The 19,140-nt window shown below is 31.4% G+C and overlaps 1 protein-coding gene across 2 annotated transcripts in view; it reads left to right on the plus strand.

Annotated features, from left to right (window-relative positions):
* Positions 1 to 317: 317 nt before the first annotated feature.
* The window catches only part of LOC127724227 (glutamate receptor ionotropic, kainate 2-like), an 88,593-nt gene continuing 69,770 nt past the window's right edge, over positions 318 to 19,140 (plus strand). For both annotated transcript variants that reach the window (XM_052231125.1, XM_052231127.1), the window contains exon 1: positions 318 to 1,737. In XM_052231125.1, coding sequence (XP_052087085.1) covers positions 1,647 to 1,737 — 91 coding nt within the window. In that variant the 5' untranslated portion in view covers positions 318 to 1,646. The remainder of the gene's footprint in view (positions 1,738 to 19,140) is intronic.

Raw genomic sequence — 19,140 nt, forward strand, 5'->3', positions numbered from 1 at the left:
TTGTTTTTCAATAATTTATATTATATGTTTATTCAGTTAATCAATTGACCGCATTTTATATGCTTTTTCAACTTTTTGCCTGATACTATTTCAAGATTTTAGATCTTCTTTCCTACTAATCAAAATTATATTTTTATTTTGTTACATTCTGTAAAATAAATTATACATATAAAATAAAAAGATTAAAATATATATTCGTGAATTATTTAAAACCACTTATTGAAACTGACAGTGAATATTTGTTACAATATTGTTACCACTGATAACGCATTGCAAAGCCAATTTACAAATTGACTTTTACCATTTGATATTCCCCAAGTTTTTACAAGCTTGAAATGCTTTATTGTCTGTGCACCGCCTGTAATACCAATTAGTGGGAAAAAACTCCATGAAGATTTCGATAGAAGGAATTCAGAAAACTCGCCTAATAGTTTTTCTTTATTAATGTCAAACGATATTGCAATCCGCGTTGAATTATTATTATTTTGAAAATCACAAGCAGAAATATTAAAATGGGATTATTCATGTTTTATTTCATAATTTCCTAATATCATAGAGAGTTACTGTACGACTAATAAAACGTTTAGAGACAATTATGATTGGATTTACTTTCTGACTTAATCGCGTGTATAAAAATTTATAATAACACTTGGATCATGAAGATGAAAGAAGAATGTAAAAAAAGTTCGGAGAATTGTTAGCGGGTTTCTTTTTGATATTGACATTTGTGGTTTGATCGTATTCAAGAAGTATAGGACGTTCTTTTGAGCACTTCTGGTATACATCAGAATCAATTAAACTGTATATCGACAGTAACTTAACTATTGGTGGAAGCAGTGGTGTAAAAAATACGATGGGAAAATTATTTGTACAATAGAATTGTGAAATCGGTAAATGAAGAGTGGGTGTCCCCCTCTTATATACGTCTAAATACAGTTTTCTCTACTCTATAATTTCCTGTGTTGACATATATAATTGTACATTGAAATTCGATCAATTGATTGAATTCTTAGATACGATAAAAATATTAATATAAGCAACAAATTGGACTTAGATCTTTAATCGCCTGTGTGATTTCAGTTCGATCTGGAGAAATTAAAGGATCACTATCCTATAACTTCAATTCCGATATTCCCATCGGTGTGTGTCGCAGGTTTTTGATAGCCAATTGTCAAAGTTTTAAGTTAATTCAATTTTTTCATTGTCTGCATCACGTTTTGGAATATGCTCTAGTGGAATTCCCATGTGGACTGCATCGTTTCAGATAACGCATAGGTAACGATCAAAAGCGTTATTGTACAATTCTTGTTGCCACGTGCTCGGAAATATAATGTTCTGGGAATCTGAATTACTTAATAAGTTGACTAATCGAATATAATCGGTCCTATTGGAGAAATCAACTTTAGTTAACAGCAAATAACTAGTAAACTTTACAGAGGAAATAAGTAACAACTTATATTTAATAATAATAATAATATTCAAAGTATCTTAATAAAACACGTGTTCAGAGGGGTATCGAATGACAAACAAAGATCAGTGTTTGTGGTAGAATGTGGCGTTTTGCAGTTTCAAAAAGTAGATTATATATTTGACTGTATGAGGATTTTTGAAGTAAGCATCGGGGAGTATGCTACCCCTAATTCATTATGATATCACCTGAGAGGATTATTTTATGTGTTTTCCTGATCTGGTTGACATTGAGGTGTGCTAATTGTCTTCCTAAAGAAATCACTGTGGGTAAGTAATCTTGAACTTTATCTAATATGTCTACTCTTGAACTCACACTTTACAAACTACTTTTTGTACTCTATTTTATTTGTGTTTCGTCATGTGATTCAAAAGAGAGTGACAATATATTGCAATTTGATATGGACCTAATCCATGTATTATATACTCTTGAACTCACTCTTTTCAAGAGATCAAACTTCTTTTTTGTACCCTTTTTTATTTGTTTTTCGTCGTGTAATTCCAAAGGGGGTGACACTATATATTGCATTTTGATATGGACCTAATCCATATATTGTATTTTGTGATAACATAAACAACTTGTTTCAACTGATCTCATCCTCTTCCTTGTCACATGGTGACTTTTTATAATGAAAGTTTAAAATATTTACAAATTTTTGTCCATACCTCACCTAAAGTTTGTTGACAATTATGCATCATTTGATAAATATTTCGACTTCACGTTATATTTTGTTTAAGAATTAAAAATTAAACAAGTGTTAACAATATTATTCGAATATTCAAAAGCATAGAATAATAATAATAACGAATTGAAATCGAAATGAGATGACCTGAAGGAAAGTTCAAACGAACAGTTAGTCAGTAGGTCAAACTGTTATTGATATGCATTATTACAACAGAAGTTTGTTTTAGACTACATGCACAAGACACACTATTTCTTTTCTTGACTCCTAAAAGCTGTACAAGATTCAGATCGCATATTTCTTCCTTTCTCATAAAACCAACATAAACAACACGGGGGATTAGATAATGTCGATTGAAATTAATGTTACGACAAGATATAAAGAAAGTTATCCTCTTTTATATGAATGCTATTAAGTTGGTAAAAAAATCTGTACATTTGGTGAAATATAATCCGTATAATTTTCTTTAGATTCATGATAACAAAAATCAACAAATAACTAACAGGGTGCATGTGGTCATCAAACGAATACATGTGGTCATCAAACGAATGCATGTGGTCTTCTGTAGAAAATTTTTCCCGAAATTATTCTTTCTGTAGAAGCAGATTGATTGTACTTTTGCTATACTATTATTGTCCACTGTCAATTTATGTTTAGTATCGTGTAAGAATACTATCATATTCAACGATAATTTTGTTACTTTCTGACGATTTTACGACAGAGTCAATCAATTCATTTAACATATAAGACACTGAGGATATCATGCAATGTTGGTATTGCAGAAACAGTTTCCTATTTGCTTCTATATAGATATAAGAAGATATGGTATGAGTGCCAATGAGACAACTCTCCATCCAAGTCAAAATGTGTAAAAGTAAACCATTATAGGTCAAAGTACATGTCTATTTGATTAGCCCTTCGAAATCCACCGTTGTTTTGACATTTTTGCAATGTTAATTTGACCTTTATTTGAAAATTGAAACTTTGGTGCGACCGAAAGAATGTTTTGGATTAACCTGCTCAACTAAAAAAAATCAAATTTAAGTATATATATATATATATATATATATACTTAAATTTGATTTTTTTTAGTTGAGCAGGTTAATCCAAAAAAAAATATATATATATATATATATATGAATACTTGAAAATGTGATGAGCTATATATAAAAGGGAAATAAAAGAAAAGCCACAAAATCTACTGAAACGTTTGAATGAGGAAAAAATTGTGATTGTTCAGATTTAGATTAACTATTAGTCTTTTTCTACACGTAATCAAACTATTGCATGCATACTTTTTTCAGTTATTCTCTGTTCGTTGTATCCAGTTGTTTTGATATAATTCAGTAAATAAAATAACATCAGACATTTCTACAGGTCTAAAATTGGTAACTATTCATGCGTATTACCAATACTGAACTTACTGTTGTGTATTACTGGCAAATTCAGCGCCACTTAATATTTCAAATTGCCACAGGATATCAAAATAAAGTTAAATATTTGGTTAACATTTGAAGTATGCACGTCATTTGCATGTTTCAAATGTTAAGATCCCCTGGGGTCAATCAAAAACGTACATGACCAGGATTTGTAGCCCAAACTGAAAGCAAAACTTACAGTTATATAGATTAATGAAACGATTTTTTGTGTGCTAAAACAGATCTTAAGTTTTAGCAAAACAATGCAAATATGTATATACATATATAGGTTACCTATAATTGCTTACCCACGTTATTTGAACTTTGGTGGAAAGTTGTCTCATTGGCAATCATCCTTATTTTTATATACTATGTCCAATGAAGAGTTTCCGAATACACAAACAAATATACGTTCATGGTGGCAATCCTGTTTATACGTACTCCAACTTCACAACAGAATATTCCAACTCATTAAATGTCAAGAGAATTTTCTTATAGCAACTTAACAAGTAGATCTATTCCAATCGGAAGTACAAAAAGTAGAGAAACATCTAGGCAATGTGAAAATTGAGATACACTGTATGTGGTGTCTCCTTAAGGTTACAAGGCTCATATTAACTCAAAAATATTAGATGGCTTGAAAAATTCTTCAAGAGCAAAGTATGTCGGGCGATAATATTATCTTTGTTCATTAATTGTGATCCATTCTTACGTACAAAAATTATAAGAAATTTATAAATGCAATCTATTTAATTATTCATTCAAACCATTGTTGCACAAGCATGTTGTGTCAGACTTCAGAAATCTCGCGTGGAACAATATTGTCTGCTGTTTCCGATAATGTGCGAACTATCCATCCATTCGACTGGAATCGATGCAATTCTTTACGCAAAATTGTACCAGTGTATGACAGCTTATCTAGCTCAAACAAAAGCCGGACATTCCTACCTTAACATTGTCGTCTATTGCTTTTTTGGCATATCTTAAAACAAATGTTTGGTATATTTTAAAATATTTCTGAACTCATTAAATGATCACAAAAACAGTAATATTGCATTCTTTAAAATAACCCCTTTTACAATTAAAAGAAATAATTTCATTTGGTTCACTGTATGAACGCTTGTAAGAGACTTCTTGTAATATCAATAGGCACTGGAATTGTCAGTTTACAATACTTTGTCCTTGCGTTGATCATTAGTTCCGTAGTGGGGTCATGGTGTTTTTTCTTTATCATTTTGAGTTTATTCCTCCTCAAGTTTTGTTGATTTCTGAGTAGCATGCTCGCCTTTAGTTAGGGCGGTCTGGCATTCGAATTTCGACCGGGTCAAACCAAGTACTTCGAAATTTGTATTTGCTGCTTCTCCTTTTGTGGTACCAGTGGATAAGGTATTCTGGTTCGATAACATGTCTTCCTGTGGACTGTCACCAATTGTAAACTAGCATGTTGAAAATCAGGCCCAGAGTATCAACCTAGTACAAAGCAGGATTCATATTCTGATCATAGTGATATGTTCTCGTCCTGATATGCATGTTATAATTGCCCTCGAAATTTAAACACCAATCCATCCCATCCCATTCTCTTTTCTTCATTAAAGCGGGAAAATAAGATACGTGAGCTTTTCATAATCTTGACATTTCAACGATGAAAAAATTATTTGTAAGAAAATCATACTTGATAATGCAAGATGCATAGTTTTTGTGCACTTTAAAATGTTTATAAAGAAAAAAATTATCTTTCTACTTAAATCGTGCATTTTACATTCTTAACGACCATTTATACTGTCAAAATTTGAAATCTACGAACTGTTTAATATTGTATCTGGAGATAACATAACTGCAGCATGTTACAGCATTAAATCAATAGTTTGTTTCTTTAACAACAAGCCAAGGTTTACACTCATTATCTTCTAATGTTCCAATTTTTCTTTGATATCCAAATTTATCAATTTTTCCTTTTATCATTTACGTAAATCTCTTTTAAGTATAGTTTGAAGTAGCTTTGAATAGAATATAAATCTTTAATATTTAATTTGTATTAGAGTGGTAATCGGGAAGTTTTACGATAATTTGAGCACTCTTATACTGACAAATTGAATGTATGTTGTTGACATTTATGTTTATATAAATGTTATTCAAACAAGTTTATGATTTAAAAGATTATAAAACAAGTTCCGTTAGAATAACAGTTGTCAAATAAAATGATATTTAAACATTTATGAAGTATTTTACGAGTAAACAATAAAGACTGCAATTATTTGTTCGGTTTGACTATACATAAATCACAACATCGAATTAATGTAGAAAATATTTCAATAGGTACAAATACAAATGTGAAAAGGAAAATGCGCAATTTTTCAATCGTCAGATAAGAAATGTGCGACTTTCGTTTTCTGATTACAACCTTTTGTATTTTCCAATTACAAAAATATCTCATTTAATTCATTTGCCAAAAGACCATTCTAAAACTGTTCAAACTTTTTCAATGTGGTAGATTCAATACTGATTACTAAGTTTTGTTGGCGGGAAATTGTTATCTGTTTACAATATTGTTGTTACAAATCAAATGTTGTCTTATCACTTGGTATTAAACGCTTAATTCAGTACAGAGAAAAAAGAGGAGGATTAGGCCTACTATTATCTTTTTGGAATGTCAATTTTCCTACATTCTTTGCTAGTAAACAATTGAAATCTCACAAACTAGGACTATATTAAGTCAAACTCCATTATATCGTCCATACTAGTTCGTTTTTGCCGCCATTCTGAGATCTCATGTTTTAAAACTTATCCTGATCTGTTGAGTTTTTTTTTCACCAGAGACCATTTATCTGTAACAATTTTCTTGCAACTGTTCTGTTCAAATCAAATACCATCAAAAGCTTTTCAACTACTTTTAATGTGTTGAAATAACAATTGCTCAGGTTAAACAACTTGATTCGCTAACCTTTACCTTTGAATTCAACAACTTTGGCTTCAACATTTTGTATTTCGAAAATAGATCTTGGTGAAAATAATTTGTAACAGTGGACCATTTGCTAGATTGATTGATTGATTGTTGGTGTTTAACGCCACTTTCGGCACTCTTGGCTATATATCGGCGGCTAGTTTTTATTTGTGGAGGAAGCGGGAGTGTCTTAATTGAGAGAACCACATACCTTCGGTAGAAGAACTAGCAATCCTGGTCGATTAAGATCGGAGTACATTGCACGTGAGCAGTTTGTAATGACATCACATCTCTAATGTACACACATTTATCAAACTTAATAAACCAATGACTTTTTTTTAAACCATGTTTATAACTTATGGAACGGTTCTTCTTACTTGGCGTAATTTTGGTACAGTGTACGTACCATACATATTTCATTTGACTTTTTTGTTGTTTTATAATTGAAATAAAAATTGAAAAGGATATGTACATTTTAATGATACTTCAAATGAATTCTCTATGCATTAATAATTAATACATTAGTCATGCAAGTCTTTATTGTGTATATTGTTGTATTGTTTGCCTTCAACACCTTGGGGTATAAATGTGCATTTCTTAATGAAAATTGATTATTTGTATTCTACTTAACCGTGACTCTGGTCACATTTAATTTTGTGTAAGCTGGATCATCGAGTAGCAATAAATATTTTAATCAGCATAAAAAGAAAAACAGAACAGTACGATGAATGCTTAAATAAAATGTTATTTTACTCAAGATGAGATATTTTACTGTTAACATTCTGCTGATAAAAGTATTGAATGTGACACAATCAAATTGAATTTTAACGCAACCTTTAAGAATTCGCGACATAATGAAAATTATGATTATAAGAAAATATTATAAATGGTAGACATTGAGCAGTGGTGTTAAACCAACAACTGGGTTCCAGGGGCGATCTCAAGTTAAGACGTTTAAATACTATGGTTGATTCAGTACTCCATACAACTTTCACCTGAGATCACCCCCTGTTATTGGTGAGGGTCGTGATGCGGTCTTCAGTTTTCTGTGTAGTGTATATCAGACCCTCGTCTTTTGATCGTTTTTCTTCGACATAAGTCGGGGTTTTTTCTTGGCGGGGAGGGGCATTTTTTTTCTCATGCACATACATGAACCAATTTTTGTAATCTCAGTGTCGTTTTTCCCCCGTCACTAACTTGTAACAGAAAATCAATTAGGTCTTTTTCTTTTTTCTGAAACAATGTAGTTTTTTCCTTTCAAAATTTGTTTTGAATCAAACAATTTATTGTCTCTTTGATTGTCCCTTTGTATCGTTTGCCTTTTTTCACATGGAGTTAAATTCCAATATTATTTTTTTGGCAACAAGAGAAAACTCTTGGGAAGGATAGACTGTGTACACTACTGTCCATAAAAGGGAGGAAAAGGGGAGCATGTATGTGTGAAAGCTGTTCAGACTTTTAATTTCGTCACCAACTGTATGCATCCCGTTGTAGTCACATATAAGTGATACACTTAACAAGTCAACATTATTGTCATATCCCTGTTGTGCCGTTTGCTGTGTATAGGCCTGGAATAGTTTATCCAGCTATTGTAGCTGTTTTTCCCGTTGTTGCAAATGGAATATTATATTCATTTTTTCGCGGACTTCAGTATTCTTGGAAAGAATTTTCATTCTTGTGCTTTGTATAGCAGTTTTGAATATTGCAACGTGGGCGTCATTTCATTAACTTAATGAAATGTATAAGGTATTTCAACTATCTAATCTGAAACTCTTTAGCATTTCGAACAAGTTATTTTATTACAGGATAATTCATTTCATACTTTTTGTATGTAGGAAAAAACACTACTGACCCCAAAATATATTTATGTAACCCTATTCCATTTAGAGTTTATATATAGCATACACAAATTTTGAAGAAATGCGACCCAGTATGGGTTTTGTTCATGGTTGAAGGCCGTAGTTGCTAACCTTCTTCGTCATTTGGTCTCTGGTGGAGAGTTGTTTTTTTGTTTGTTTGGCAATCATACCACATCTTATTTTTGAATCAACAATCATCAAGTTCATTCCCATTTTGAGATTCAACTTTTGAGTACTTTTTATTTGTGATAAATATGAAGCATTATGAAAGGGATAAGCTCTACAATGTAAACCCACATGTTCTGTGATATTAGATACTGTTTTATAATTTCCAGTGAAATGGAAAAAAAGATAATTTTATGTTCGCTTGTAAGATTTTCTGATTGTTTCATATCAATTTTTTATCAACCGAAACTAATTATTAATACTGTCTGGAATAAAATGTTTAAAGCTGATTTGTCCAGATAGTTTAAATCATTCATGGACAATGAGTTTGAGGATTATAAGGAGGGTGACGAGGGGTAATTTCCGATAATGGTTGGAGTAGAATATTAACTGTTACATACACAAACACTCGCACAAAGTAAAATTAAAATGTCAGAAGAATCTCGATAATATGCTTTGATTATTCCTACCTTATTCACAAAATGTTACTAAGGCTTAAGGATAATTTCTATGTACTATTGAACACTTTACATGGTGTTGTAAATTTTTTAATCAGTGAATATTCACAGGAATCAAAATATCAGGGGCGGATTCAGGCAGTGGTGAGGCGGACATGCGCCCCCTAAAATTTGCAAAGCATGGGTTGTCCTCAGCTTAATAAAGAATATTTCGATAATTTTACCTCAAAAAAATTTTGTAAAGCAAAAAAAATCGTGCATATAAATGACATTTGGTCTTTTAGGATAGATTAACTGTATACCGCCATCTTAGATTGTAAAATATTAGTACAAAATGGGTCTAGTTCTTTGGTTAAATCTGCAAATTTTGAGACATATTGTTATTTAATGTGCAAGGCTGTTTATTTTGTTTATTTCAATAAAGAATATTGCATTATTCACACTGTTTTAACAAATATCAGATATTTGTATTTGTTTAATCAATTTTTCAACTTATCCATTTAAAGGGAGGTAACTCTAATAGTAAAAATTTAAAAAAGGAATGTTAACGAAATTATCATTTTTTTACTTGTAGCAAGAAAACGAAATCGGTGACACTTTGTTTTCTTTTTATTTTCTTAAAGCATATTATAAAACTTATCTTCTCATATTTTATTTCAAAATTCTATCTCATAGATTTTATTTTATTTACAGGAAAAAGTTTTTCATGAATAATCAATGCAAAATTGGGCAATTTTGCACGACTTGTAGCTTGTAATACCGGTGACCCATGCTTTTTATTTTATATTTGAAAAAAGCATGGTAAAATCTACATTTGGGCAAAATATTAAAACATTTATCTGCGGAAATATATACCGATGATCCACCTTAAAATGAAATTAGGAAAGAATCCTAAAACCCAAAAGGCACTTTTGAAGAAAAAAATAACACTAAACAAAATGTGCCTATATACCATAACATTAAGGTATATATGATATTTTTACAGAGACAAGTGCCTGTGTAGAACCCTACTGTTTTTGTAACAGAGGGTGTTTATTAAAAATTATCTCCCAACTACTAATTTTTCGACTTGTGACAAGGCATCGAAATCAATCCGTTTTTTTGCAATCAAACACCCCAAAAATTCTTTAAAAAAAAATAAATATGAAATGGACATGCATATTAAGTACTGAAATCATTTCGTGAACATTTATTCATTGCCATGGTTTTGAAGGACCGATTGACCTGTCCAAGTTACAAACAATGAGGACTTTCCCAAAGGTATGGGGGTAGTTCAAACGGTATTACTCAAATAGAGGGGGGGGGGGGGGGGTCGGCAATGTAATTTGACTCTACATCGGTTCGTTATAGAAACGATTATATTTATATTCTCATACAAGGATAACAAAAACCATACTTGCCTGAAAACAATTTTTGACATTACTTTTCTTATATTCGTTGCCTCAATTAAAATAGTGGCCTCTCAATTACCATTTAAAAGGAATAAAAGAAGAACACCAGAACAAGTTTTTCTTACAGAATAGCCAGTTTTTGCATGTGGATGTGGATTTTATTTTTAAACGATGTAGAATGAAGAGTGAATCCACAGCGTAGTAAAGAAAAAAATAAGATAGACTAACCAATTTATAATTAATTACACAATATCCGTATCAAGTTGTGTTTGATATCCAGTTTCTATTTTGGGGGCTGTGAATAGATATGCAGACGGTTACAGACATGTGCATCTGGTGCAGTAAAACTGGTACCGTTAATGTCATTACTACCACTGGGTTGGCACCTCTGCTGGTGAACTGTTAGTCATCGAAGGTATCTTCAGCCTAGTAGTCAGTACTTTGGTACTGGCATGAAAATACGGATATTTTTTTTATTAAAATTTGCTGTTGCAAAATTTTGGAAATTATTTTAAATTAAGGAATATATCTCCCTCTTGCAAAGGTCTTATTCGGATACACTTTTCCTTTTTGCAATCGATTTATACGCTCTTCATTTTGGATTTTCAAATATGTTTGTCTCGAGTATCATCGAAGAGACGTTTATTGTCGAAATGCGCATCTATTGCAGTAAAATTGGTACCGTTAATGTTATAACAGTCCGACATCAATATTTACAAATTAGTTATTTGTGATGTACTAGGTAGCTCGTACTGTAAATATCACTTTCGTCAAAAAAACAATATGCTTATTGAGCCCATCTAATTCCCTATAAAGATGTCTACATCCACGGATAAGACAAACGGGATATAGATATGCAAAAATAGAGACTAAAATAGCCAACTTTATCCCATAAATAAACACATAACAATTGATCAGTCAATAGATTGGCTTTAAACAATATACAAGAAAATATTATTTGACTTAATTCATCAAAATAAAGTACCTCATCTCCGTCGAACTATCATTTTTTGTCCGGCTAGACCAATTTCTGCAGACTAATTGGTAAATTGACGAAGGCAAATTTAAACATTCTGACAAATAAAGAATGTTTTTGTCTGTAGCTAGTTTAAATGTTAATAACAGGCTGTCATCAAACACGAATTAAATGTCTAAGTATCTTGAAAACTTCCAACGCGTAAATGACCGTTGTATCTTTGACAATTGAAATAGTACGGAGATGTATTATGATTATCAAATGGACACTTATATATCCACAAAACACCAAACAGACCAGGATGCGCACTACTACATGACACCTTATACGCTTTTCCACAATAAACAGGGCTCATAAAATATATATGAAGGTCTGGATGGGGTTTACAGAATAGAGAATAATGGGTAAAATGTGCAGAATAAAGGGTTAAAAAAAAAAGAATAGAGAATAATGGGGTGCTAAAATATAAAGAATAGAGGATGAAGGGTAAAATTTATAAAGAATAGCGAAAAATGACCTAAAAAATTAAAGAATTCAGAAATGAAGGATCCCTCATTCACACCCTCTTATATGTAGCTGTAAAAAAAACCTGGATGAAAAATCTAAAGCCTATTAAAGAACCATAGATGACAAAATTTAACATTTAAAAGAGAGAACAAGCGGCCTGATTTAAACTAAATAAAAATACGAAAAACAATCCAGGCAGACAACAACCAACAACAATCACTTGATAACAGGCCCCTGGATAAGAATCTAGGCACATTACGAATGTGGTTGAGTTAAACATGTTTGTGAACGCTCAACCCTTCCTTTTACCTTGGACATTGGTGTAATAGCACAATATAGGAACACACTGTACATTTCAGTTGGAAACGAATCGGCTCATCAGATCGGCACTGAGCACAAAATAACAATAAAAAAAACTAGCAAAAAGACGAAAACCAAAAGTTTCGACCAAAGAGTATTCGCAGTAACTGAAAGTTAGTTCAAAGCCGAATTTAAACTACTAGTATAGTAAACTAATAAACTACGTTTCGTCCGCAAACCAAAATTTCAATTAGTTCACATCCAACGAATTCGTGCCTATTAGTTTTCGTTACATGAAAACAATATAATATCAGCGAGTTAATTTTTCAAAGCAATTGTTTCCCACTAAAATAAATATTGAAACAGCTAGCAGACAATTGAGGCGGAGATTTATGATTTCAAGGCTTATTCGTAGACAAGTCGTTTCCATCTCCGCATATTAGTTCCGAATAATTTATTGTACATATTCCGAAAGGACCAATTTTTCAAAAAAGTCAACATCCGTCTTTGCAGATTACATGAGGCGTGACTCGTTCAAGACAGATGAACCAATCGAACCGTCTAAAATAGTCTCAATTCGAAAAATTAATGCTACGCAATTTCTCAATTCATCTTATGTTGGTAAATGAATTAGAATATTAAGATAAAATGATTTAGTATCTCCTAAGTCGTTTTAATCAAAGGAGAACAATTCGTTTTACTAAATAGTGAAACATATTTTAAGAACAAAGTATAGATAAACCAGAGACATCATATACACATGACCGCGTGATTTAACGTGATTTCACGGAGTTGCCAATCTCTGTGTATATATGACTCTGGATAAACAAATTAAAAAAATTGATAAATAAGTTGATGAACGAATAAATTAATATATCGATGACCACAACTTTATTGCATCTGATTTTCAATCAGTTTTTTTTTTTAATTTTCAGAGGTTATTAAACAGAAATTTCAAATACTATACGCTACCACATCTTTTTTTTCTCACTTCAAAACTATAAACCAATACAATTTGGCACAGCATTTGAAAAGCATTTTACCCTGATGTCAAAATGAAACGTTAATGTTAAGGACATTTAAATAAGTATTTTGGATTGTTAGCTTAAATTGTCATTTTATTCTATAACAATATAGCAAAATTTCCGTGAAACTTTTAGATGAACTTCTTAAATTCCTTTCATATCAGCAGACAGATGAATAAAGATGTTAATTATATCAGTAATTACTAACAAACGCCAAAAAAAAAAAACAAACAAACAAAAAAACAAACAAACAAAATACAAACAAACAGACCCCCCCCCCCCCCCCCGCCCCAGTATTTAATGATACTCGGATGGATTGAGTTTTGCATCGATAAAGTCCATTGGAAAAGTATTAGCCTTGTCATATCTAAATGATGTTCAACATTTAAAAAAAATCTAATATCACCAGTTTTTATATGGTACAGGTATTTTTAACTAATATCTCCAGTCAAAATATTCAATTTCATTTTTATTAAACTAGTTCAGAAACAATATACATCATATTGACTTCCACAAGCAAAGCAATCTTTTAGTGTAATATCCCTGAAGACAAGCACAACCTTTGTAGGAAAAGAAACATTGACACATGTTAAGAGGCGTATGTTATAATTAATAGTATCATAGTAGGTGAGCGCTATTTAGATTCGAGTGGTATAAGTATAGGTTAGATAATACAATGTTAGACACACTCCTTCAATTTTAAAAGTTAAGAACCGACAGAAAGTCACGAGTGACACATTTATGAAAAAGACACTGCATGTAGTAATTAATCTGCCTTTATGTCTGTGGAACCGGTCGTGTAGTTCGTGGCAATTACAAATTGGTAATAAGTCGCATTCAATGATATTACATTTAAAATAGAGGAAAGGAGGACCGGATTGTGGATACAACAATTGAAACATATATTCGTTGAATAGATATGTAAGAACTTAATGCTTCTTATTATACTTTTATTTGAATATGGATGCGTTGGTCGACGCAAAAAAAAATATAAATAAAACGCCAACGGTCAACGCAGTTACAAACCTATAAAACTGCAAAAATAATTCAAGTCATATACAACTGCAAAAAGCATTCAAGTCATATGCTTGAATTTTAATACTGAAATCAGTAAATTACAAGTTGAATTAAAATTTTCGTTTGTTTTATTTTGATTAATCCTACGTATTGTGTAATGTTGTCATGGAGACCACGTGCAGTCAGTGATTTTGCGTTGTATTTGGACATACAACATCACCGGTTTAAACTGTCTGCCAATAAACATATAAGCGTCATTATTGACATGTAACCAATTTGATATAAAACATCCCATTAGATTATTCCAAAATGTCTTACATGTATCGACTTCATCGTTACAAATGAATTCATATTTTTTTTGCAGTGTTAATATTTTCAACAGCTTAAAGCTATGAGATAAAAACAATATTGAACTAAGAAGTACACTGACAGAATTCAAAGACTTATATACAGAAATGTAATATCCTAAAGCATTTGCGTTCTTACATTTATGATACCAGAAGTTACTTTATTGACCGATGTTATCAACACTTTTAACTGAATTATGAAAGAAAGGATACTGAATCAAAATGGATTAAGTAAATTATAAATGTGTGAAATTGGGTTATCGATATTCTCGATTAACAATTATCGTTGATCAGAAAGATACGATAAAAAATAGATAATATGAAAATATAACACAATTAATACTGTCTAAACAAAAACAAAAAAACCTGCTTGATAAATTGGTTTTGACAGCTTATCAGTAATGTGCAACTTACTCTATATTATATAAGATATTTGTTCAACTTTGATTTAGAAATCTCGTAATTGAGTCTTATCTGATTGTGACACCTGGCAAAAGTATATGTAAATGCAACGTAATAAAATTAGGTATCAAAGAATCCGCATAATTGATCATAATTCCAACGTTCTATGTTGAGTCTTGTGTCATTGGTTAGCGTCATGGTAAGCAAACCGTTTATACATGTGTACATGACGACGATGTAAGTCCGTTTCAGGACGTCAGGAAATCAAGACCCGACCAGTAATTATTGCTTAATGATGAAGTAATTTATGACACTTCGAAGCTCTCCGTACCTTTTGAGAAAGGTTGAACGTGTCGAATATAATTAATAATATCCCCAAAGTCATTGAACGAGGAAAGTAATTGATGACCTTTAACTTTTTTCAATATGATATGACGCCTAACAAAAGATTTACGTCATAAAAGTGATATGGAAATTTTATGACGTAATCATCTACCGTTTCCTACATCATTTTATTTTACTCTTTTTTTTTGCGGTAGACAAAGAAACATTTTTGTGATATAGGACATAATAACAAGTTTATTGTGTATCTAACTCAAGATAATTTGAACCATTGATTTTGCAAAAATGGAGAACTAGAGAATTAACCCTTTCCGGTCATTCAATTCGATGTCAAACGGAAAAGTTTGTGTGCGTATACGTAAAACAGGTTTGATGCCACCATTTGTTGTGTCCCGTTACCAATCAGCCTTTCTCGACAACTTTTATTTTGTTGTTGGTCTTGGCAATTTGTCTACTTTCACGGAGGATTTAGTTGTAAAAGATTGGTGTGGTATTTTTTCCTGTCCGATATCTTTGTTAATTTCCTGCAAATCTTTTCATCATTTTCCTGGAAAAATGCCTGTACATGTACCAAGTAAGAAATATGACAGTTGTTTTCAGTCGTTCAAAAGGTTGATTTACTCAAACGTTTGGTTTTGTCAGGTTTAATGGACTTCACCTTTTTTTAATTTACCTTGGAGTTCGATATTTTTATAAATACACTTTTTATGTATTATATAGGTCTGTCTGAATTTGTAAAAGTTGTTTATAACAACCAGTTAATGGAAGAAAGGAAAGAGGTTTAAAGATGATTGATATAATTAAGGCTTGCCTTAATTGTAAAATTGCTATTTGTAGACTTGCTACACAAAATCTCTTCAAAAATAGAAAGACGAGTTGTTATTAAAAACTAAAGGTAAAATAAATTCTAACCCTTTTTGAATTTGAACATTTTTATAGATGCATTAAACGCTTTGTAAATTTCGTGCGTCAGAAGCGCTTAATTTCGTGCGCCAGAAGCGCTTTTTATCTGCTAGAGGAACCCTCAAACCTGAACATTTGAAAAGCCAGAGCTGCGTAAATACAATGTGCGCTGCAACGTTAGAAGCTATACGACCAAAAAGAACTTACATCAACGTCATCTGAACTCTGGTGGAAAGTTGTCTTATTGGCAATCATACCATATCTTCCTTTTTAATATACTAAATAGCTCTTCCTGGAACCGATTCCCGTTCTGCAAATCGAAACCAGGTATATCATGAATTGTACATGTATCCCTTTTCTACATGTCAATTTTCAACCAATGTTTAAAGTCTTGTAATGATATACCATCGTTCAGAATTCAAATACTACCAAAAATAACCCCTGGTTTTCTGGAAATCTTAAATAAGTAAACTATGCAGCGCATTAATCCTCAATTTTTAATGCAAACTCATAGATAAGTAAATTTTGGCTCAAAATGATCTACATATATTTCTCTTTCACAAAAAGTTTCATTTCTGTAAATTTGTTAGTAAGTTTAAGTAAACAATGACATCAAAAGCACTTTTTTGTGTCAGGGAAGGGCTACTTCTAAATTGAAGTGGGTGAATTGGTGGTTTGACACCTAAATTATTGTTTGCGTAATATTGATATGTAGTTTTATCTTAATGTGATTATTTTCTATTCCATCTTTACTGATCAGTAACGAAATTTATCTTAATTGACATAGGTCCCTTGAAAATGATTATGAATGAATAATATATCTCTGAAATTGGATAATTTTATTGGCGATGATGGCAGTAATAGATATCTTAAAACAGGTAAAATGCGGAAAGTTAGTCGATCAGTAGATATAAATACATTGACTTAAAATAACATGACAGCAAAGAAACAAATACTTAAATGATCGCGGAGTTTTAATCGCTATTTCTATGGGCTTAACTAGTTCCCGATTGTTTATTTTGACTGTTTCTTATAAATATATAATACATGTATAATATAAATATAATTTAAAAACATGAGAAGATGCGGTATAATTGCCAATGAGACAACTCTCCATCAGAGACCAAATGACATAGAAGTTAACAGCTATAGGTCACCGCACGGTCTTCAACAATGAGCAAAACCCATACCGCATAGTCAGCTATAAAAGGCCCCGAAATGACAAATGTAAAACAATTCAAACGAGAAAACTAACGGCCTGATTTATTTACAAAATAATGAAAGAAAAACAAATATTATATAGAGTGTGAATAAAAACAACATAAACCTAATTATAAATTTCCTGCTAAGGAATATTCCTAATGAATTGTCACCAGTAATGCTTAGAGATAGAAATGCAAGGTAAGATACATAACGAAAAAAATCTGACATTGAAAGAAAAAAAACTCGAAAAGTCCTATAGAACAATCGAACAGATCTAAGTGTGTTTTCTAACAATTGGTATTATCACATAAATTCAACCATATCATACCATAATATCACACAACATTCACCTTTTTAATTGTATGCTTTCATTTCTAAATACATGCCCATTTTCTGTGACATTTGACGTCCATAAAAAATATTGAATGAGTGATGCAAAGAGAAATTTTAAGGATACTTTAAGCTGATTGAAACTCAATTCTATATATAGGAAACAAATTTGTCTCTGACATTCTGAAGTATTGACACCATTCTTGCATTAAATTCATATTTCAAAGATTCGATCAAATTTTATTTTTATTTCAATTCTTTAAATTCCAGATTGATCTTGGGAGTCTAGGCATGACAAAATCAAATTTGCAACATATTTGCAGGACAATATCAGTCATGGTAATTTCCCAAGTGTTTCTTCTGAGATTTGTCCATCATAGTTAATGTTTATTGCTTAAGTATCTGCGTATTTCAATGTAAAATAATGTCCATATTTGCCAACCGGACAACACAACAGAATTTTAGATTTTTAATAGCATCTGCGCCTGCAGGCAATCTGCAGTATCAACCCCTGCACAAGTCATTATAAAAAATCCGCTCAAAACACAACACAAGTCTGTGTCCACACTTGCTGCATAGCAACATAAAAATAAGTAAGAACAATTCAAAGACAGATTAATAAAGAAGCGGCACTTTCTTTGTAAATTCGTTCGTCTTATTTAAAAGATGATTGTAACAATTTACTTTCAAAATACTTAAAAATACTTTTTTTCGAATACATCCCATTTAAAGAAATTTTCTAATCACACATGGAATAATTGTTTTTTAAATACTGCAACACAAATATAATCAAATTTCTTAAATAATAAATAATATTTTATTTGAAATGACGTAACTTCAATTATCGGGGGAACTACATCATTTTGTCCATCTTACGGCAAATACGAATTATTCTGTTTTTAATATTATATCATTTCAAGCAATTTAAGTTTGTAATAGGTCATTTATGATAAACCTACTGCATAGTGTTTTTTATAGCATAGAATGATGATTTAGTCTAACATAGAGCCCAATTATCCAATGCTATAGTAATTCGATTTGAATGAACGGCCATTTTAATTTAAACCGATGTGGAAAAATACTTAACAATAAATAAATAAGTGATGTTCATGCAGTCTAAGACTTTCAATAAGTCTTCAGATATACCTACTCCAGGAAATTCAGTTTTGTTCATCAATGATCAATCGATTTAGATTGTTACGTCTTTCTTTTTAGACTTTTCAGTAGATGTTATTTACAAGGTAAAACATATAATACTCAATTGACTGAGAAGCAAGAACTTGAAATTGCTTGATTTCATGCAAGCAAAGCGTCAGGAATTTGTTATTGTTGTGGTCGTCTTGTTATATTTCATAACTGTTGTAGTCATGGAACGTTTGGAGAATTTGGCCGAGGCAGTTGCTGCG

The sequence above is a fragment of the Mytilus californianus genome, unplaced genomic scaffold (genome assembly GCF_021869535.1).
Source record: "Mytilus californianus isolate M0D057914Y unplaced genomic scaffold, xbMytCali1.0.p SCAF_14, whole genome shotgun sequence".
Taxonomy (NCBI): domain Eukaryota; kingdom Metazoa; phylum Mollusca; class Bivalvia; order Mytilida; family Mytilidae; genus Mytilus; species Mytilus californianus.